The 24,494-nt window shown below is 34.7% G+C and overlaps 1 protein-coding gene across 3 annotated transcripts in view; it reads right to left on the bottom strand.

Moving 5' to 3' along the window:
• Positions 1-6,989: 6,989 nt before the first annotated feature.
• The window catches only part of DENND1B (DENN domain containing 1B), a 334,070-nt gene continuing 316,565 nt past the window's right edge, over positions 6,990-24,494 (bottom strand). For all 3 annotated transcript variants that reach the window (XM_072648309.1, XM_072648308.1, XM_072648307.1), the window contains 3 exons: positions 15,419-15,498; positions 14,137-14,353; positions 6,990-13,378 (listed from right to left, as the gene is read on the bottom strand). In XM_072648309.1, the coding sequence (XP_072504410.1) occupies positions 12,833-13,378; positions 14,137-14,353; positions 15,419-15,498 (843 nt within the window). In that variant the 3' untranslated portion in view covers positions 6,990-12,832. The remainder of the gene's footprint in view (positions 13,379-14,136; positions 14,354-15,418; positions 15,499-24,494) is intronic.

Genomic DNA, 24,494 nt, shown 5'->3' with positions numbered 1-24,494 from the left:
AAATTTAATAAGTTTTTATTAAAGTTATTGATATGTAGGTTAAACAGTTCAGATACCTGAGGGCACTTCACTAGTGTCTTCCCTCCAAGTTAATAATAAGCATCTAAATAGTTTCTCTAACATGAATTCATTTTTCTTTTGAAAAGAATTCCTTGATTAGCAAACCAGGGAAATGCCATGGACAGAATATATTTAGATTTTTGGCAAAGTATAAAGTCTATCATAATAGTCTTATGGACAAGAAGTAGAGATATGAATTAGATGATTATATTGGGTTTAGAAGTGAGTTACTCAACAAGACCAAAAGACTGCTAATTGGTGGAGACAATATGTTGTGGGAAAAGTTCTGAAGCTGGAGTCACAGGACCAAATTTCATTTCCCGATTTTGCCACTTACTTACATTTGTGATCTTGGGAAAGTTCTTTCTTGTTCTCTTTTCCTTCTTTGTAAAATTATTAGTTTAGTCTAGATAAATTCTAAGGAACTTTTGCATTTCAAATCCATCATCTATGAAGAGACTGATGTCAACCTGGAACAGTCCTTTGTAGGATGGATGTCACAGTCTTAGAAGTTGCTCTGTTCAACATATTATCATCTACTTAGATGAAGTTATAGAATCAATGATTATTTTATTTATTGATGACAGAAAGCTGGAAGTGATAGCTAGTATATTGAATATTAATTAGTCTCTAAAGATAAAGAGAGAGGGAGAGAGAAACTCTAAAGTGATTTACTGATGCTAATCAGGTGAAATTTAATAGGAGCAGCTAAGTGGCATAGTAAATAGAGCTGTGGACTTGGACATAATACCAGTTTGAATCCTGCCTCAGACACTTACTAGCTATTTGATCCTAAACAAGCCACTTAACTTCTCTTATCCTCAGTTTCCTCAATCTGCAAAATGGGGATAATAATAGCACCTACTTGTTATAGTTATTATGAGGGTCACATTATATACATATACACACACATATATATACACATATAATACACATACACACATATGTCACACACACACACACACACACACACACACACACACATATATATATATATATATATATATATATATATATATATATATATATATGAAGCTCATTACAAATTTTAAAGTGCTACATAAATAGTAGTTTTTAATGGTCCAAAAATACACTTATAAAAATAAAGAGAGTTAACTGGCTAGTCATTCTCATCTCATTTTTGACAATTCACGTTAAAAAAGAAAGTCTATGGTAAACTAGCCATACTCAGTACAAGCATCTTAAAACTACAAAGAATCTCACTTTACATTAGAGGAACCAGAACCTAGAAGTGAAATGACTGAACATGACTGCACGGCAGCATAAATAACTATTGGATAAGTTTTCTTTTTTAGTAATTATTTTTAAAGTAGCTCCCAGGAATTCTAGCAGTGTTTGCTTAATGATCTGTTAATAAATCATGTCCCTCTATGTGTATCATATTTTATATGATGATGTTTTTTGAAACAAGGATGCCCACTGTCACAAATACTATTTGATATTGTTTAGAAATCCTGGCAATAGCAGTAAGAGAAGAAAAGAAATTGAAGAAATCAGAATAGGGAATGAAGTAATAAATTATCTTTTTTTTATAGATGATATGATGATACACTTGGAAAATCCCAAAGACTCACCTAAAAAGTTAGTTTAAATAATAATTTAACAAAGTAGCAGGATATAGAGTCCCACAAATCATTAGCATTCCTATATATCAAAACCAAAACCCTGCATAAAGAGATAATATAAGGTATCCCATTTAAAGTAACTCACAGTTCAAATTACCTGGGAGTATACCTGCCAAAACTAACCCAGGAACTATATGAATAAAATCATACACACACACACACATATAATTTTTTATACAAATAAAATCAAATTTAAAAAACTGAAAAAATATTGTTTGTGGGTGGGGAGGGCCAATAAAATAAAAATTACAATTTTACTTAATTTATATATTCAATGCCATCACATTTAAATTACCAAAAAATTATTTTGCTGAATTAGGAAAATGATAAAATTCATTCGGAAGAAGAAAAAGTCATGAATATCAAAGGAACTAAAGAAAAAAAATGTAAAGGAAAGAGGTTTAGCAGTACCAGATCTTAAACTATCTTACAAGCTTGTAATTATCAAAACTATCTGGTACTGGCTAAGAAACAGAAAGGTAGATCAGTGGAACAGATAGACATGCATAGAGTAGACATACAATTTGACAAGTGTAAGAACTTAGATTTTGGGGATAAGAATTCATTATTTGGTAAAAATTGTTGGGAAAACTAAAGCAGTCTGGCAGAAATTGGGCATAGAGCAGTATCTTACACCATTTACCAAGATAAGATAAAAATGGGTGCATGACTAGATATAAATAGATATTATGAGAAAATCTGAAGAACATGGATATATTACCTATCAGACTTACGGATAGGTAAACTATGAATAAACAAGAGACAGAAAACAGTGTGATGTGTAAAATGCATGATTCTGATTATATGAAATTAAAAAGGTTTTATACAAATAAAACAAATGTGGCAAAGATCAAAAGGAAAGCAGAACATTTAGGAAAAATTTCACCGACCGATTTTCAGATAAAAGTCTCATATCTCAAATATATAAAGAACTCTGTCAAGTCTATAAGAATATGAGTCATTCTCCAAAATGGTCAAAGAATATGAAAGGAAGTTTTCCCATAAAGAAATCAAAGCAATTTATACTCACATAAAATTTCTCTAGATCACTGTTGATCAGAAAAATGCAAATTAAAACAACCTTGAAATATCATTTTATACCTATCAGCTTGGCTACAATTATTTAAGGGGAAAGTGACAAATGTTGAAGGGGATATGGAAAAACTGGGACACAAATTCACTGTTGGTGGTACTGTGAACTGATCCAAACATTTTGGAGAGCAATCTGGAATTATGCCCAAGGAGTTATTAAACTACCTAGACCTTTGACACAGCAATACCACTACTTGGTCTATTTCCAAAGATGATTAGAAAAAGGTAAAGAACCAATACATTCTAAAATATTTATACAGCAAAGAACTGGAAATTGTGCAGATTTCCATCAAGTGGAGAACGGCTGAACAAGTTGTGGTATATGATTGTGATGGAATATTACTGTACTGTAAGAAATGATGAGCTTGATAATCTTAGAAAAACATGGATAGACTTGCAGGAAAGAATGAAGAGTGAAATGAGCAGACCAAGTGGATGTTGTATACAGTAACAGCAACATTGCTTTAAGAACAACTTTGAGTGACTAAGTCATTTTGACTATTATAAATACCCAAATTAACTACAAAAGTGTGTGTGTTTGTCCTTCGTTGCCGAAGAAGACTATGCCAACAGAGAAATAATGACATGACTTGCACTTGACTTTGTTTGGAGTGAGGGAGGACTGTGCAGGTCACCAGCCTCACTTATCCTCCAGAGCCATCTGAATCCATGACCAGATATTCATCAGGATGACTGGAGATGACCCAAGATGAGGCAATTGGGGTGAAGTGACTTGCCCAAGGTCACACAGCTAGTGAGTGTCAAGTGTCTGAGGTGAGATCTGAACTCAGGTCCTCCTGACTCCTGCACAGGTGCTCTATCCACTGCACCACGTAGCTGGCCCTACCTACAAAGGACATGATAAAGGAAGACATTATCGGCACCCAGAGAAATTAAAAATAGATGTATAGAATGGTTTTACACACACACATGTGTATCTAATAATAGCTATCTCTAGGGATGGGTGGGGAGGAAAGAGGAAAAAGAAAAAAAGAAAAAAGAAAAGTTATATGATAACTATTATGTATTTAAAAGGAGTAGCAAGTAGTACATAACAGATTCGCAGTTTCATGTACAATCATCTACTGTTATAGAAATGCTTGTTTTATTTAAGTTCATAACAAACTAAAAAAATAAAACCATGATGGAGAAAATGTTAACATTGCAGATAAAACTTTGAAATGTGAAAAAATGGCCATTTTTTGAAGTTTTCCCAAAACATAAATTGCAAATAAGTCTATGAAACTAAGTTAAATTTTATTGCAAAAGATACCTTGCATCACAGTTAAAAAGAAAGCATAATAAGATCTTGAATTCACATTGTTAGAATAAGTAATATGCCCTTTTAAGGAAACTAACCTTATCAGCAAAGTAAAAAAGGATTCAGGGGTTAGCTAATTTTATAATCTGTGCACTGAAGACTCATTCTAGAAGTGAATGTCAAGGCTATAAAGCAGGAGATTTAAAAGCAGCTGGTAAGAGAGAATGGGAGGAGCCAGAAAGGAAAGACAGCATGAGGAAAGATGTTACAGGAGCTAAGCAGCTGTACCATGGTGATTAATCAGGTCCCTGGGGACATGGTGCAATATGTGATCCAGGACTAGACTGGGCATAGAAGGCTAGTTTCACAGGCAACCTATGCTCTAGGAATCAAAAGCACTTTCAAGTGAATTTGGTGAGTGACCACACTCCTAAGAACTGCAGAAAAAGGTGCTAAAGCGTTTTTTGCTTCTTCATCTCCTGTCTCCTTTAGGTAGGTACATGGTCCCTGGTTTCTGATTTTTTTTTTTTTTTGTGATGCTTTGACTTGGGTTTCCTTCACATAAAAGCATATATTCAGACTTAAAATGTGGTAAATGTTTTTATACATGGGGAGAATATAGAGGGAATTAATGGAAAACACAGTGGTATCTGAAATCTACAGGGCATAAAACAGGATACTGATTACAGTCTCTGATCAATGATTAGAGGAAACTTCCATAACCAGAGAGCTCAAGCTAGAATTTCATTAATATCAGTATGTTGATAAGATGTCTAGATAAGCAGAGGAAGGAATCTCTGGGGTTCTTAGGCCATCACTCCTGGTGAAAAGCCATGATCTTATCTAGTTGATATCTGGTAATGCAGATTATGGGAAACCAGGAAAGCATGGGGCAGTCTCTTCCTCTTTCACAAAGGGAGGTGCGAGTCTAAAGATTAGAATTCCTATCTCTAAGTTGACTCCAGGAGATGGGAGATAGGCATGATCTGAGAGGATTCTGTTCCTACCATTTGAGACAAGTGATGATAAATTTGCTGCCAGCCCGCGAGTACTGGTTTCCATAGTGACATCTAGGGGTTATACATGTACAGGATAGGCATATGACACTGTGCATTTTCATTAAGTTAAATATAAGGACTCTTAAACTTAGAAGTTTATTTAAAAATTGGATTACATTTCCCAAAAGAAACACAGCTAGAAATAGTAGTCCATTATTCTCAGCTCATCTCACAGAAACCTATTTAACTCATAAAATAATTTGAAATAATGTATATGAACATACCGGATTACCTGAACCTGAATTAACTGGGCTGGGGGAAATGAAACCAAGGGAGAATCATCACAGGTGCACAATACCCTAAATGGCAGAAAAGGCAGTGGTTGGCTCAGATAGACATCTCACACTACTCAGGGTTGTGTTGGTCAGAATAACTTTGTGACTAGACCAGTTAGAAGGAGCTCAAGGCATGGATTAACCTTTGAGTGAAAAGTGGCATATACAAGTCATTGGTAGGTATGAGACATTCCCTTACATTTCCAGAACGTTTTGAGTTGAAGGCTCTGTATGCAGGACGTATAAAATTATTTTGGCAAAGAAAGAAAACATTTATTAAGTGCCTTTTATGGTAGGTCCTGTGTCATGTCCTGTGCCAAGTACCTTACATTTGATCTCTTTAATCCTCACAATAACTTTGTGAAGTAGGTGTTATTACTCCTATTTTACAGTTATGGCAATTGAGGCAGATGTTACAAAGGTAAAACTGACAGAACATGGCAACTAATTGGAAATGAGGGTAAGAGAGTGAGGCATTGAGGATGACACTTAGGTTGAGAGCCTGGATGACTGGGAAGATGGTGGTATCCTATGAGGAGTTTAGGGAGAGACAAATTCAATATTGGCCATGCTGAGTCTAAGATGTCTATGGGACACTCAGTTCAAGATATTTAATAGATAGAGATGTGAGACTGGAGGTCCAGGAGAGTTTAGGGACAGATAAAAAGATCTGAGAATAATCTACATAAAGATGATAATTGGATCCATGGGAGCAGCTATCAATAAATGAAATAGCATAGTGAGAAGGCCCAGGACAGAGACTTTTGGGATATCTAATGGTGCTTCTCCAATAATTCCCACAAATATAAAAGGCCAGTTTTATCCCAGATCAGGTCTCACATGGAACGTGGGTTGATTTTTGTTCTCACTGTGAACCAGGTCTATTCCATTTCTGTCCTTCCCACCCTACCCTACCTCCCCACCACACAGGATTCTCTTCTCTGCCACTGGCATGAACCAAATGTTCCTCACTTTAGAGGTCTAATGACTAGCACTCCAGTTCTATTTAATCACAACACTAGATTAGCTTTTATGAAAGAATATTTACTTCAAAAACATAGCAAGAACAAATATACAAACTTTCCCCCAACATACTGAGGGTTTAATCCCTCTTTATACCACCTCAATGTCTGAGGAGGGAGATCAGCTCACAGTTCAGATCAGTTCCTGCCAAGCATCCGTCTCTCTAAGTTCAAGTCCAAAAGCCCTAGGATTAGATTGTTGCTCTCTTAGGGCCTCTCTACTGGGCTGGCTACAATACTTACTTGTTATGGATTCCTGGATCCCCGGATGCCCATGACTCAGGACCATGCATTGGAGACACTACTCCCTTTAGTGAGAACAGAAGAGGGCTAAAGAAAAGGCCAAAACCCCAAGTCCATTTCTTGAGTCCACATGGGGAAGGGAGAGGTGTGATCCTTTACCGTTGACTTCAAAGCCTGTCACACATGGTTGTAGAATTATGAAACAGTTGGTTGCAGGCTGTCTGCATGATTTTTTGTCTAGGCCTAAACCCAACTGGCTTCCTATAGGCACTAAGAGCCAGACTACCCAGGGACAGAAGGAGTGGAATCTTTGTGATAATTCTTCATCTGGATAAGATTCAGTTGTCACTTTATTAGAGGCTTCAGCATCCAAAGTTTTGACACAGACAAATTTTATTTTATGTTACAGTATTGGGGCACTTTATGGCAAGGTGGAGTTCACCCAAAATTTGCATTTACATTTTAAATTTCACAGCTCTCTAATATATGTGTGTATGTGTTTGTATAAATATATATAATATATATACATACACACATATGTATATATACACATGCATGAAATCTCTTATATGTGCATATATATATACACATACATTTTCTATTACTTATGTACGTGTACACACACACACACACACACACACACACACACACACACACACACACACACTCACACTGTGCTCCAGATAGCAAAGGTCTGCTTTGCAACTTTGGAGATGATTTCTACTGTAGTCTGAAGGATGCAATAGCAATGAATCAAATCTTAATGCTAGGTGCACGTTTTCATAAATACTTGTGACTAACTACAGGTCAAGGTGATGTGCAGATGTTAATTTATTTTTTTAAAGTTTATTCAAAACAGTTCTACTTCTAAATTAAAAGCTACAGAAACATTCAATAATTCAGTTTTCCACAGTGGTCCTATTCTAATGTCTCATAGTGTGAAGATAACCCTGGATTCTCAAAAGTGACTGCTCATGAGGTACAGTCTTCAGGAAGTGAGTAATACCAGCATGCCTGGCATTCTGGGCCTCCATTACTGAAGGACCTTTGGAACCTGATCTAAGTTCAAGAGGCTGATCACCAGAAGGTTGGTCAGATATAAAAAATATTCTTAACCAAGTAACTCACAAGAGATGAGGTTAACATCTGCTTTAGTGGAGACAGTACCTATAATTCGGGCAATCTTAAATCTTACAAAGTGTCAAAGAACTGTAACAAACGTATCTGTTACATAATGAGGTCTTGCTTTCTACAATGTTAGGGGCCTTGGATGCAGTAAATATGTTTGCATTTTTAGCAATGGTGCAGCAGAAAAATAAGCCGATATATTATATGACTATGAATGGCTTCTTAAACAGACTAAGAATGTGTTGAGGAGCACAGCATATATTTTAGTGAATTTTCTAGGCACATGTTTATATTTTTGTCTTATTCTTAGCTTAGAGTCACTGAGTCTAAGACTTGAATGAACTTAAATCATTACTGTAGGACAACTGTGGTAACACAGACTATATAACTGAGGTCCAATGTTAAGATACATTATTTCTAATAATTCATCATTGAAGGTTTAAAAATAATCATTTAAACAATAAAATATTCTTAAACTAAATATATTTTACACATAGCTTCTTGAATAAAAACATTCAGGTGAAACAAAAAAGATTATCTTAATTATACAGTACCTGATTTTTTTTTGGTGTATTTGCATATTGCATCCAAAAACTACAAATTTTCCACAGTGCTTTTTCGCCTTATTCAAGTATAATAAAAGTAGGAATCCATAGAAGCTCCAGGGTTCAAGAAACTGTACATACATACAAGGAAAATTCACCTAATTTACAGAGAATCAAAAAGTATAAGCAATGCCCTTTATGAACCTTAGCAAAGACATATCACAATAAGGGATGTCACAATCTGAGTATGTGTTCACTGCCATAAAAATACTATGTAATTTAGATGGTGCAGACTGCAATAATTTGCTTAGGAATTACCTGACAAATGCAGCAACTAGAATCCTAAATGTACATTTGAATAAGCATATTAACTACCAAATACAATATTTCTGATTCATGGTACTAAATGTATTAATCTTAGGTACAGTATTTCCTTATTGCATATTTTTCTGTTGCTAAGACCATTATGACACCACAGTGTGACACTCATATTAATTTTAAATAAATGAAAACATACCTGTCTACCAACAATGTACACCACATATTTTTCTTCTATAATCACAATGAACAATGCTACATATATTTTTATCTAACTGAAAAAAATGACCTTTATCTGTTAGAAAAACAGATCTACATATTTGTGTCAACTAAATTATTCAAGAAAAAATATTGCACAAAATCCTATTAATTCTGAAATCTAATACACTTCCCTACAAATCCACATAATTCCCTAGTTACAACTGGATCAAAAGGTTAATTTGCTCAAAAAAAGCAACATCACTTCTTAAAATAAAAAATAATACAGTAACATTATTATTGGAATCTAGATGAGAAAGGCATCAATACTGATATAAGGATTTATTTTTAAAGTATTTCCTACTTTAGAAGTGTGTGTGCATGAGGGGGTGTTTGGGGGGTTCTTTGTATTTGGCAATAAGACTTGGGAATTTATTTAACATTCTTGAATGTATTCTCTGATTTACTAAGATGCAAAGTGTTTCACAGTGAACAAAGGATAACCATAATAGCTGAGTTTATTTGTTCAGAAGCTAATTTGTTTAGAAGAAGAACAAAATATCTTTAAAAAACCAAAATTTATATTGTTTCTCTTGGTAAGTATAGTCTCAGCTTTTTCCTCCTTTGTTATGAATCTACCTAACTCCAAATGAAACATGCAATTCAATGGCATTCCAGAAGGTATATATAGTAAGGCTAGTACAGTATTAACGAAAAATTATGCAACAGCTACAGGGATGAATGTGTCTTTACCAATAGACTAAGAGGCAATCCTTAAAAAATGGATCCTCTATCAATCTGAATTTATCATATTGACTTGAGAGACTTAACTACATTTTTTGGGGGGGAGGAGGTCTCTGCTTTTCTTGATTAAACTCTTATAATAGTTTAATAAAATGTGCTAAAATGACATTCCCATTCACATTTTAAAAGGACTCTGGCAATAGCCTTTAAATGACCGTCTTGGAAGGCTACCTTACAGTAATTAGTATATTAGGCTGAAAAGAGAGCTTAAAATTGGGAATAACTTCTAAAGGTCTTTAGTCACAGGGTTCTTTAGCTTGACCAGTTACAGAAGCATTTTCCTTTCCTTTCTGAGAAAACTTTGGCCCTTTTGGTGACTTCTAAAAAAAACAAATTGTTTTTTTTTAATTGATGGTCATAATTAATAGATAATTAATGCTTATTAGATCAAATTAATATTACCTTAAGGATGTGAAATACTTTCCATTTTACACATTATATTGCAAATTCCTTGAAGGGCAGGGACTGTTGTTAATACAGTTTTATAAATTCTCCACAGTCTAGCACAGTACCTTTACACATACTTGGTACTCAAATAAATAGTTATGGAATGACTGAAATGTTAATTGTTTAATCAGAAAAGAAAATCCTGTACTATATTTATGGCTTTCCATTTATTCAAAAGGACATAATCACTAAATGTGCCACTTTTTGTTTAAACAAAATTACAGTTCCTAAGTCTGTATTTTCCTGTTTCTAACTTTCCTTTCCCTTCTTCTTCTTCTTCATATGATACACAGGACAACTGGATCAAAGTCTGACGCATACAGGACTCTTTACTGATAGGAATTCAATAACGACCAAGACTTTGTTGAGGAAGAATAGCAAAGTCAGAAGGGAGTCCTTATTAAGCAATTAATAATTTCTCTAAAAATTCTTTCATGATAATTTTCCTCAACAGAAGAAAGAAATTTATAAATTTAATTTCTATTTCATCATCAAGTATCAATAATTTTAGAAAAGGAAGAAAAAAAAGAAGAAATTAAGAATAATTTAATTCCTGGACTATTCTTATTAGATTACCTACAACACTCTGAAGACTACTGACCTATGAATATAGATATAAATTAATGCCTTGAAATACCAGTGTTGGCTACTTTTGTGATCTATTTTGGCAGTAACAAAGGATTTTAAAATTATGGACAACTATCAATTTTATGTTTAAGTAAGGCACGAATGTTAGCCTTTAAAATATCACTGAAACTAAAAAAAATACACAATCCTAAAAATGTACCTTATATCACTTAGTCAAATATATAACTTAGATATTTATGGCAAAACATTTTTCAGCACAAGGATCACATTTGTGTAACTGCCCTCCTTGTGTACTCTCTGAAGGATTAGGAGGCAAATGTAGGCCATGGGATATAATCATGATTCATGCAATTAAACAAATGGATGAAAATGAATTTTACGTTTCCTACAGTTCGGTTATTTTTCAGAGTTCAGAGACGTGAATGATTCCTAAAGCAATAATTTACATCAAAATTTATTTTTAAGAACTATCTCGGTTAACTGCTTTTGCAAATAGTAAAGTGGTACTTGCCAATTAAGGGAGTTGATACAATTTACTTTTCAGAAACTGTTTAGCAATCCTACAGTTCTTTTTTCTTATTTAAAATAATATTCACAAAACAAAAATCTTTTTATTGCATATAACAATGAATTATAATGGAAATTTGGAATGAGAAGATTAAGGCAATATTTGATAAAGCCTTGAGTTTTTGCAATGTAAAAAGATATTTCAAAATTATTTTCTTCAGAAAAGGTACACAGTGTACACATTATTCCTTCCATCTGAAACCTAAATGGATGTAAAAATGTCCACTGTAATTTTGGAGTGTGGACAGGAAAAAAAAACAACACAACCCTTGCTTTGCTCAAATATTTTAAAGACAAATTGTACAAATTTTTTGTATTTTTTTAAAAGATCTTTGGCAACTAAAAAAATGTATTTAAGAAACCAAATGTATATGGAAAAAGTCCTTAAGTAAATATTTCATAGTGAAGGTTTAATGTTCATTGGATGACTTCTCAAAATTCTCCAAGTAGAAGGTTTAATTATCTTTTCCTTAAAAATACCGTCCATTTTTTTTTGTTTCTAATGATATAGTAGTGTATAATATAGAAAAGTTTCAGAACCCAATTAAAATGTAATTTCACCACTTTTTCTAGCTGTACTTTTGGATCTATCTTATACCACTATGATAAAGATCATTATTCCTTCCCAAAATGCAGGAAGATGTTAATCCGAATTCAAAATTTCAAAATCCAGAAAGATGTTAAAATTGAAAGCAAATGGCATTTTAAAAGATTAGTTCATAAAAATAAAATGAATCTTAGCAATACTGTCTGTGAATTCAGTTTATACCATATTTCCCTTTCTCAAGTCTCCTAGAAACTAGAAATGTACATGGGGACAGCAGAAACTACTTAAAGTGTCTCAGTTGTAAACAGAAGTTCACTGACTTCACATTATGTTTCAGCACTTCATATACTGAATAAAAGGTGAGTTCGTACCTTTCAAATTTTGTAAGACGTGGCCTTATTTTTCTTTCTATAAATTGTATGCAACATTGTTTCTAGATTCTTTTAATTTAGGAAAAGTGCTTTTGGCCCTTGACTCAATGCATAAAAAAGTCATTATTGCTCTTGAGAACGTTTGCCTTCTGAGACAATTAAGTATAGTCCCATAAATCACTCATGATCTTCATATAATTTAATACAGGCTTAAGATTAAGGCAATTTGCTGATCTGCTATTTTATGAGTTGCAGGCTCATTTTATAATAACTTGTTCAGCTCATGCTCAACCAAATGGATGCAGTACTAATTGGTTATCTGAAAGCTATATATGTTTCCCTCTGGATAAATGAAATGGATGACATTAAGCACCATATTCCAGGGGCAATCATGTTAAATGATATAGACTTAACAAACTAATACCTGACCTAAGAGAACAACATCACAGTTGGCTTTATCTTTAAGACTCTGAATAAACAAATCAATAGATGAAATAGCCATTAAATTGATGAAACAGGCAAAATTCATGTACCAAACCGAACAGTATTTCAAAATTATAAGAGTTATGATTCCTACAAAACCTGATTAACATGGAACTTGAAAGTCTAGGAGGATTCCTTATGAACCTTTGAAGGAAGTGATTTCCCCTTCAACCATCAACTTAAGCTTTATGTCCGCTGCTGTTATCCTCTGAAATGTTTAAACCATGATGGAAAGCAGATGTCATGTGACATAATGTCACCACTTCATGAAGTAGTCCAACATCTCCAGAAGTTTCCTTTGCTTCATTCCCATCTTTTTCCCAGGGAACTAGAGTAGACAGATGTCGTCTAAGGCCGAGATTAAGTTGATCATCTGAGGTATGGCTTAGTGTTTCATTATTTTCAGTTTTTCCTTGGAAAGGACTATCTGTTGGTGAATCTTCCGCAGAATCAAGTTGTAAAACTGACTCTATAGGAGAAGCTGAATTTACCACCATCATTGGGCAATTCACATTGTTGGCACTGAGGTGTTTTTCACTGTTTTCTTCTTTCAGAATGAAGAGAGGTTCTGTTAAACCAGCAGAAGAAGCATGTTTTCTTGGGGATGGTGGGAGATGTTTCCCATGGACAGCACTATCATCCTGACCAAGATTCCAGTCAGCTTGATCATCAGAACTGCTACAAAGTACAGCCAGATTACTCTCACTAGGTGCATTGGATTTGTTCTGAAAGAATATACAATTTAAGACATAAATTAATTTTTTAAGAAGGCTTCATAGCTTTTCCTTAGCATTTAAAAAATTTCAAAATAAATGTTCAACTCCATGAAGAATGTGACTAAAGGTGTCAACTAAATTCTTCCAAATTTCTTTACTGGAACTGATAAGACTGAAACAAAAGGTTTCACTTGTGGACTTCTCATCTTGGAACTTCTACATTCAATGTCATATGGGGTAGATGTCTGGTCTTCTCTGGTAACAAGGCTTGAGTCATAATCTTATCATGTCTGCTAGTTATTTTATAATGTAGTCTGCAGACTATTATTAATTTTAAGCTAATAAAATGGGAAGCTATTTATAAATAAATAAATGTCAAAATCTCTGTGTGTAAATATTTTTGGGAACACCAGAACAACATACTTCATGTAAATGTTTCCCCAAAGAAGACAAGTATAAAATGGACTGAAAGTTAATGTTTTTTGTTTGACAGAAAGAAGTCTAATTAGTGACAGCAGTGATTTGAACCAGGGAACCTGTAGGGAAATATTAGCATTTGATAACTAAGCATAACTTCAGGTAATAAAAATGGCACTATATTTTTTGAAGTACTGGCATTTGCCTAACACAGCATAACATAAAATTACTTTAAACAATGTACAGATTTTATCATAGGCCCAAGACAATCACAACAAATGAAAAGAACATCAGTCAGTCTGTAAGCTGAAATATCGAATTGCAAATGCAAAAAAAGAGAAAAGACTAACCGTAGTTTTGTAATCAATATCATCCATTGATCTAAAAAAATCCAGGCTCTTTGCTGCTGATAGCTTTCCTTGATCTGAGCTATGTGTACTCAAAGTATCAAGGATTTCTCCCAGTAAGTCCATTTCACCTGGGTAATGAGTCTTTACTCTAGCTTCAACAGAATCATCACTTTCATAAAAATAAGCAGAAGCTTCCTCACTGTCTTCTGATGACAACCTAAAGAAAAAAGAAAGGTCAAACTGAAGGTATGCAGAAAGACAGTTTCTAGACTGCAAAATCTGCATGTAAACAACTTTTGATCAATTATAATATTCATGACTTAATTCTGAATCAAAGAGTATGTTTCAACTGAACCAAAAGATAGGAAAAATACATGATGGACCTCCCAACTAAAGTTTTTGAAAGACAGGGACTTTGTTATAGAAATTCAATTTTTGTTGATTTTAATAGAAGTTATTCTAAGACATCAAGAATTTAGGTTAGAGAATGAATACAAAAGTCTTCAACTATAATCAATCAATAAGTACTTGTTAAGCACCAACCACAATAAATAGGTGCTCAAGACACAAAGACAAAAATGAAATAGTTACTGCCCTCAAGAATAAACATTCCATAGGGAGACATGGAAGTAAATACTAAAAAAATGTACAAAATAAATACAAGATAATTTTGGAAGAGGAGCATTAGCAGTTGTGGGAGAAGGGTCAGAAAAGATCCCTCGAGTAGCAGTCAAGCTGAGCTTTAATGTTAACTAGGATATCTAAGTAAAGAAGGAAATGCATTCCAGAAAACGTGGAATTCCTGTGCGAGGAACAGAAAGGCCAGTCATTCACCCTAGGATCTGGTCTGCCTACCTGCCTTCTTATCTCTCTCATTTATTTATTTATTTATTCTGATATGGAGTCCATCTTGCCCAAGCTTGAGGTATAGGAGCTGCCATTCACACTGTTACTGACTGGTCCTTTAGCCCACTCCATTCACTCTTTTTCAGGCAGCGCAGTGGTTTTCCCTCTCCCCAGCCCAGATAAGGTCGGGGGCTTACCATAGTAATGCCCTCAGTGCAGACACTTGACTGCTCTTGCCCTACTGTACTCAGAAGTTCCAGCCTCAAGAGAACCACCAGCCTCGGTGTCTCCAGAACAGAGATGACAGGCATGTGCCTGGAGAGATTGGGCTGTTCATAACACTCTGCTGTACTACGTTATGGTCTGAGATGTCCACGGAGACCCAGAGCATCGGCTGCTTCAAGACCTCAGGCACCAGGACAAGCAATTTACTCACTTGCTTGCTCTGTCCATGTCATCATCTTCATCTTCAAACAGGACACAGTCAGTGCTTTTAATCTGTCTTTTTAAGTGTGCCTACAAGTTATGAGGAATAATAAATGATCAGTTTATATGTCATTTCTAGAATAACACTACTTTGAGGAAATACCCATTCAAGGTTGTTTATCAAATAGTTACTGTTTAATAACCTGTCAAGATTAGAGAACTGGGCAATTATTTCTCTGGTAACTTTATCATAAAAATCCCCTAACACCTCTCCCCTCAAATATGTGTGTATATGTATATATGAGGATATATGCATATATATTTCATTCTTAACTTAAAAAGTGAAGTTAAAAATTAAAAAAGTACAAATAATCCATTTCCACAACTAAGTAAATAGAAGTGTTAAAAAATTTAACCCTCTGCCTGAAGCACCACTGGAAGTAACTTCCCTTTGTTCCTCAATTCAGAACCACTGGGAAGTGTCCAACGAAGCAAACTGATAAGCAGCTAGAAACCAGGAGTATCTAGGATGCTGCCTACTGAGTTATACCTCCACTTCCAAGATAGACAAACAAAACATTTATTCATTTACAATATAGAGGCACTGTGCTGAGCTGGGAATATATACATAATAAGCAAGGAATGCCTCAAACAGCTTACATTCTAATGGGAGGAGACAAAAAAAGGGAGCTGGAAAGTAGGGTTGGGAGGGGTATGATGAGAAGATGGCTTTGAAGTAGCATGGAGGTCTTGGTAAAAGCTTGCCTATCAAAAACCCAAAAACCTGGGAGCAGAAAAAAATCTGGTGGGACGGAGATGAGAATGATGGTGAGAAAACATATGGCACATTCAAAAGATAGTCAAAAGCAACTAAGAAAAGTTTGATAATTCATGTCATAATTCAGGCATTTATTTCATACTTGTTACATTCAGGGTATTATGCTAGGCACTGGGGTTACATAGACATAATAAAAAATTCTAGCTTTCAAGTACCTTACATTGTACTAGCAGAAACAACTCATACACAGATAAATATAAAAATAATTTGAGGAGAAAGAGTACTAACAATAGGAGTATGAGGAAAGGCTTTCTGTTGGAGGTTGTCCATAAACTGAGTCTTGAAGGAAGCTAGAAGTTCTAGGAGGAGAGATGACATGAGGGAGCATTCTGAGTAAGCTGGTGCAAATGAACAGGGGCATATATGGAGAACAGTGAGGAAGCTAGCTTTCCTGAGGGGAAAGGATAGGAAGAGGAACAATGTTGGGGGGGTGTGGAGGGAGGAATGACTGAATATGGGAGTGAGGGAAAGTTAAGAATTGAGGTTGAATCGTAAGTTGTGAACCTGAGTAACTGAAAGAATGGTGGTTCCCTTAACAGAAATAGTGAAGGTAATGGAAGAGTAGGTTTAAGGGAAAAGACAGTCAGCTCTGTTTTAGACATTCTGAATTTGATACAACTTTGGGACATCCGAATAGAGATGTCAAACAAGAAAACGGAAAAGTGGGGCAGGAGCTCAAGAGAAATAAGAATTATATATGTACGTTTGGGATTCATCGAGCTGAAGAGATGACATAGATACAAGAAGACCCATGAAAGAACCCTGTGGTACATTCATGGATGGGGGGTAAGACATAGATAATGAACCTGCAAAGGAGACTTTAAATTATCAATTCAACAGGTAGCAAGAGAATAACAGTGCAGTGTCAAGAAAACCAAAGAAGAGAAATTATCAGAGTAAAGAGAATTAAGTTTTGAACCCTGGAGAGAAGATATTAAAGATGTGTACTGAGAAAGACCACTGTATTTATCAATGTCAGGGAGAGAATGTCCATAGCACGATAGGCTAATTAAATTATGGGTTCTGTTTTCACTTAAATTGTCAACTCCAACCATTTGTTTGGCTAGTATCCTGGCTTTATTAGAACCACTAGTGTTTGACATTAAAGGATGATGAGTTTGAATTTCACAAGTATGTTTGAATTTTACTTTTTTATTTATTAGTGTACAGTCTAACTGGACCAATGCATAAGGTCTAAAAAAGTGACTGGTCTTTACAAAAGAATCAGAAATACATGAATCAATATGCTAACTGTTGCACCTTTTGCGTTATCAGTCTCTTACAATTTAATAGATAATGGAAATAATCAAAATATTATAAGTATAATTTAATATTTGATCCATTAAACATTTACTGGACTTCTACATGACACTGAAAATCTTGGGAGAAACTAGTTGCCTACTTTGAAACAATATCTATTTTAAAATTTAAATACTGAAGAATGTGTTTTAGTCATTTGCATACTGTAGTAAGAGCAACTGTTATATCTAATACCTGCTGAGGAATGTTCAGGAGGTGAGAGTATTTGATTTCTATTAATTTTAGGCACAACATAACTAAGTGAACAGAAAACTATTTTAAAATAAATAATGCCAAATAACTCATGGGGAAAAAAAAGAATATAGGATTAATGAACAAAAACAATTTCTGGTTAACAGTGATAAAATTAATTGCCAAAAAAGTTTTGCCTCTACCTTCCGAAGCCTTTTTTGTCCAATATGTAAATTAGCAAGAGTATTTTCTATGAAATTTCTCAACCCATATTACGACCAGACTATTATTTCCAGCAAATTATGGGGTGGGGGGGGGCGGGGCCTTATGGTGGAAAGAGACTTGGTTTTGGAGTCTGAAGACTTGGGTTCAAATCCTGCCTGTGACTGGTTACGCTCTGTGTCATGGAGGGCAAGTCTTTAAACTCCCTGGGCCTCAGCTTCCTCATCTGTTACATGACCTCTAATATCACTTCCACCCTTAAATCTATAATCCTATTATCTGTGGTACTAAAAGAATGTTACATGTATTCAGGTTGAGAAATATATTAGAATGCTATGCTGCAAAATACAACATGGGAGAAATGACTCAAGCTATAACTTTAACAAAGTCAGCACAAAACTGGGATGGAATTAATTTACATTGTAGGAAATTCATCACACGTGGAGCTGCATATGTAAAATATGAACAAGAATAACAAACATTGCCTAATCTAGCTTTCTTCAATATTTTTACAATCTACATCGAAGAAATCATGAGTTAAAATAAAACTATCTACAAATGAGGGGAATGACAATCTCAAAAGTTACAATGATAGGAAAAGGTTTCATTTAATTTTTTGCCCTGTCTATGTGGACTACTTGCAGGTATCAAAAGAATGAATTTTGTATTAGCAGAGATGACATTTAGTCAGAAAATAATTTGATTAAAGATATAGACAAAAATCTCAAATTATTGTGTATTATGATCTTTCTGAGGGTCAATAAACATTTTCACCATAAAATATCAACTACAGCTCCTTGGATTACCCCAAGGTAACCAAAACACAGTACAGCATGCATTGGTTAATAGGCAGCTTTTCTTTTTGCATGCTAATAAAACATACAAGGAAGGGGTAACAGGCACAGATTGCGTATAAAAAAAAAAAAAGAGGAAGAGAAAAAAGAAGAAAAATTCTTTACAAATTTCAAAAGGAACACTATAAATATTTTTTCAAAGTTCTGTTAGATGTTGTGGCATAATACATGCAGTTGTCAAATCTGTCAGACATTTAGACAAACTTTCCAATGCCTGTATACTCTGCTGTTTGCAGTTATTTAAGCTTTTAATTTCTGTCTTTTCTACATTGTGAAGTGTGTGCTACTTTTCCCATAAATTTAATGAAAAGAGAATCTCTGTTTCCTTCCTGATCTGACTTATGTTAGAAACAAAACCCTTACATTCCTTTTTTGTTGCTCCATAATACTACAGTCTTAATATAGTATAACAATATCAGTTGTATGTTCATAAAATCAGCAAGTAAAAAACTGTTTCCAGAAATTATATTATGGTGATTTTTAAAGATGACTAACTTTATTTTTTAAAGAGAATAAAGTAGATTCTAGTTATAAAATCACAAGTTCTCTGGGCCTAAGAATATCACATGCTCTGTTCTTGAACTTGCCATGCATTTGTGTGACTTTAGATAAACATCTTTCTTAAGTTCTCTATGGAATGGGAAAAATGACTAATTATTAACTCTTTTGCAATATGATGAGATAAACTGAAGAGTATGAAATAGAATGTGCACCAATTATTTCTACTAAGACTATCAATTACAATCTTTTTTTTAACCTCAATCAAAATTGTTCACATTTTGTTGATGCAGCTAGGTAGTATAATAGCTAGAGTGCTGGTCTTGAAGTGAGTAAAAGAAGAATCTGTTAAATTTTATAGCTGATTGGCTATAGTGGGTAAAAGGTAATTAAAATTCCCTTTTAGTTCCAAGTTGGGGAGGACCATTTCAGGTAAAAAATAGATTGATTTTCAATATTTCAAAATACAAAATGAGGAAAGAAGTCCTAGTGATATTAAACAGTTACATATGACACAATTTCATATATAAAGTTCCTACACAGACACACACACACACACACACGACATAGTAATACTGTTGGGCATATAGTAGGAGCTTAATAAAAACTTGGTTGATCCAGAGAGAAGTTTTTCTTAATAGCTATAGCATCATTAATTATGTCAAGGAAAGATTTTCCTAATGTTTAAAAAGTTGGAACTTGCTCTAGAATACTATACATATTAATTAACAAATTATTTAAAAAATTCTGACTAAAAACTCATTACAACAGAGACTAAAGGTAAAAATATTAGAAACAACTTATAAATCAGATGATGGCAGAAGGCATGTATACTAAAACTTTAACTACTTTCATGCAACAGTGAATAACGCATATTCTTTACCTTGTCAATGCCAATTAAAAAAAATTAAAATCAAATGTATTCAAAGACAGTAACCGTGATAGAGATGGGAGCAATTCTGGCAGATGAAATGGAATATGAAGTGGCCCCAGAAAAGTGGCTATCCTGAGGATCCCCAGGAAATGTGATTAATTTTGACTCATTTTGTTCATTACAGTTAGACTTTTGGTTTACTGTTTAATTGACCTGGAGGACTCTTTAATTGCAACTTACAAACTGTGATTCAAATCAAGGGGAAGGAGAACAAAAATTGATATCTTTTCATAAAGTCTCTTAAAATTGAGGGCGGATGATGAGTCTTAGACTAGATTTAATCATATCAAACCAAGAGGGTGGCTAAACAATTAAGCTGTCTCAAGAATACAGATTTTTATATTCAATTTCCGGCGAATATCATAGATCAATGAGTTTAACCAATGGCATGTTACAGTACTTTAATAACTATCACAGCCTTCCCTTCTTCAGACCATATCCTATAAAGTTAGAAAGAATTTCATATAGTAATGGAAAGTCTATCATGGTGGAAAACTGGTTAACTTGCAAAGTACCTGAAAAACACTATTTTAAGCAGTACTGACCTAAAAATATAGTTAGGACACAGTTTCAAAACTGTTATTTTGTCATAAATGTTAATGGTTGAAAACGTCAGTTTTACTAAAGCATTCCAAAGAACAACTTGCAAGGCCTCAGTCATTATTGATCAGTGTTCACACTGTTAGTTTAACAAGAATATTGGATAAAGTGTTCTCAGAGTAAAAAAAAAAAAAAAATCACATAACCCTTTGATAAATGGCAAGATGTTTGCAATTTCACTTTTGCTGACAATGTTTCGATATTTCATCATTTTAAAAGGTTTCAAGACTGATCTGCTACACTTTCAGTGAAATGTGAAGTTCCCTTCTACTCAACAGTTTGAATGTCTCTTCAAGGACTGATTAACTATACTTTCAACAAACTTTTATAACTAAAATTTAGTAAGTCACGTCATGTAAAAAGATAAATATTTTGTTTATGTAATATTCAAAGTTTAATACTGTTTAAATTATAGAACATAAAAGCATGGAACTGAAAAAGATCTTAGAGGTCACACAATAGACAACCTTCATTTGAAAGATGAAGAAAGTGAGGTCCAAAGAACTAAAATGACTTGCCTAAGATCACAAAGGTAGTAACCAAAGGGCTAGGCCTTGAACCTAAGACTTTCGAAGCTAAGATAAGCCCAGACATCATTTCTGGATATAACATAATCGTTTCTTGTTTAGATGGTGTTTATGACAGACTTTTAGAAATACCCTTAAATTTCCTACCTGTGACTCAAAACAAAGGGGAAGAAGGCTGAAAACTCATAGATTTTCATCAAGTTCTTTAAAATTGAGTATGGACTATTGATATTACACTGGAGCTGTTCTCTACTAGATCAATGGACTAGCTGAAGATTTAACTTATCTAAAAAATAAATAGAACCTTTTATCCACTATAACTAATCAGTAATAAAATTCATCAGATTCTTCTTCCTTTGAAATTTACCTCTTCCTTTATACTTTCCAGTCACTATCCTAATCGTGTGTGTGTATTTTATACACGTATGTACACAATAATTATTCTAAACACCCTCTTCTCTCTGCAAGCCTCCCAAAGTACCCCTTCTCCACATCCTCTTAGTTGACGATCTTGCCTCATATTTTTACCAAGAAAATCTGGGCCTTTTTGCCAAGAGCTGCATTTTCTTTTCTCCTCTGACTCCCACTTGACATTGTCCTCCATTATTTCCTCCTTTCCTCCAAGCTCCCTTGAATCCATCCTCTCCCATCCTCTCTAGCAGATCATTCCTACTATCATCCCCTCTCCCTTTAATAGTCATTCTTTTCCTTTCTAATAATTATTTTTCTGTGGTTTACAAACATGCTCTACCTACTATTCTCTATTCTTTTTTTAAAAACTCAGTGACTTATTTTTAGTTTTCAACATTCATTTCCTTAAAATTTTAAGTTTTAAATTTTCTCCCTTTCCTTCTCTTTCTCATGTTACTGAGAGTTAAAGATCTTCCCCACTCATTAATGGGCCTGCCCATTGAGGGAAGCTTGATTAGGGGAGGCCCCAACCTTTTGTTAATTTCTAATGAGGCACTGGTCCCCAAGGGCTGTGACGCTCTGGCTCTGAAAAGTGTATATGTTCTCTGAGGTGAGGTTTTACTTGGAGCTTACTCATTGGAAGTGTTTGTTTGGCCAGAGGAGACTCTGGTAAGACGATAAGAGGAGCACCCCGCTTTGAAAACCCAGATGTCAGTGCTTCCCTCTCTGGTAACTATGTATGTATGTAATGGTCAGACAGGTGGATCTATCTGTTGATCTGTAATGTATGTATTGCTTATGGTCAGACAGTTGGAAGCCCTGTCTCTTGCTCTTTATTTCTCTGTTTGTACTTTCTCTGAAGTTCAGGGTTCTGTCTTTTTTCCCTGAATTAAGTGAATGATACATGTGTTTGATTAAAGTAGATTCCTGATCCTTCAAAAGTTGTTTTCCTTTTAGAAAAGTAGATCTAAGAATCTGTACAGCAGGCCTTTCTGTGTATACCAGGGTCAGTGCTGTTACATCCCCTCTCCCCAAGTTGGCATGCAATCCAATCTAGGTTCTACTTATGCACTCATATTAAACATATTTTCATATTAGTCATGACGTAAAGAAGAATTAGAACTAATGGGAGGAACCACAAGAAAGAAGAAACAAATCAAAAGAACAAAAGAAAACAAGAGAAAACAATATGCTTCCATGCGCACTCAGACTCCAAGGTTATTCTCTGGGGGTGGGTAGCAGCTTTCACTGTGAGTCTTTTGGAGTTATCTTAGATCACTGCATTGGTGAGAAGAGCTAAGTCTACCAAAGTCAGTCAGGGCATAATGTGGTTGTTACTGTGTACAATGTTCTCCTGGTTCTGTTCGTGTCACTCAGCATCAGTTCATGAAAGTCTTTCCAGGCCTCTCTGACGTCTCCCTGCTCATCATTTCCTATAGCACAATAGTATTCCATTACATTCACATACCACGACTTGTTCAGCTATTCCCTAATTGATGGATACAACTACATACCACTACCCCTGTCAGCTATCATCCCATGCCTCTTCACCCCTTCTCAAACTCACTGGGATATAAAGAAAGAAAGCTGTTTATTATACTTTATGACTCGATTCTTTTCATTCCTTCTCAATCTCTTCTAAACATTTTTAAATCTGGTTTTTTATTTCATCACTAAACTAAAACTGTTCTCTCAAAAGTTACCAGGAAAGAGAAAAGGGAAGAAAGGGTATAAGGGGGAAGAGAAAAGGGGAAAAGAGGAAAAAGGAAAGTAGAGAGGAGGGAGGGAGGAAGGGGAAAGGGAAAAAAAAGAGGGAAGAGAAATTTATATAGCACCTACCAGGTGCCAGGCACTGTGCTAAGTGCTTTATAAATGTTGTCTCATTTGATCCTCACAACAATCCTGGCAGGAAGGTGTTATTATTAGCCACATCTTCTAGTTGTGAACACTGAGGTCAAAAGAAGTTAAGTGACTTGCTCAGGGTCATACAGCTAGTAAGTGTCTGAGGCTGGATCTGGACTTGACTCTAGCCTTCACACTATCCATTGTGTCATCCCTGTTCCAGAAGAAGGCACCACCATCCTACTACTTACTCAAGTGTTCAGCCTTCATATGAGCCTCTATTTCTTGCTCACTTTACGTATCTAATCCATCGTCAAATCTTGTCATTTCTACCTTTACAAAGCCTCTTGTATACATCCTCTTCTCTCAACTCACACAACTAGAACTCTAGTTTAGGCCCTTGTCACTTTTCATTTGGACTACCACAATAATCTTCTAATTGATCTCCAGGCTAAGCAGTTTCAATTCCTTCAACTAATACTTATATGGCATATACTCAAGGCCCTTTACCGTTGTGGTAGCCTTCTACTAGATTCTTCAGGTTACTGATGTCCTTTAAAATCTGTGATACACAGAATCAATCAACAAGCACTAAGTCCTTACTATATGCCAGGCACTATGCTAAGCACTGGGGATACAAAGATAAAGTAAAAACAGCCCTTGTTCTCAAAGAGCTTATATTCTAATGAAGATAAACTATAGGACACACTAGTATATCTGAACTTTACTGAAGACCACATGGAGAGGAATAATGTGCAAGAATATTGGCAAGACAGGGGCCACATGATAAAGAACTATATATCATAAACAAAGGAGTTTATATTTTATCCTAAGATTAATAAGGAGCAACTGGCGTTCAACAAGTAGAG

Source organism: Notamacropus eugenii, chromosome 2 (genome assembly GCF_028372415.1).
Source record: "Notamacropus eugenii isolate mMacEug1 chromosome 2, mMacEug1.pri_v2, whole genome shotgun sequence".
Taxonomy (NCBI): Eukaryota; Metazoa; Chordata; class Mammalia; order Diprotodontia; family Macropodidae; genus Notamacropus; species Notamacropus eugenii.
This window is presented reverse-complemented; position numbering and strand designations above follow the sequence as displayed.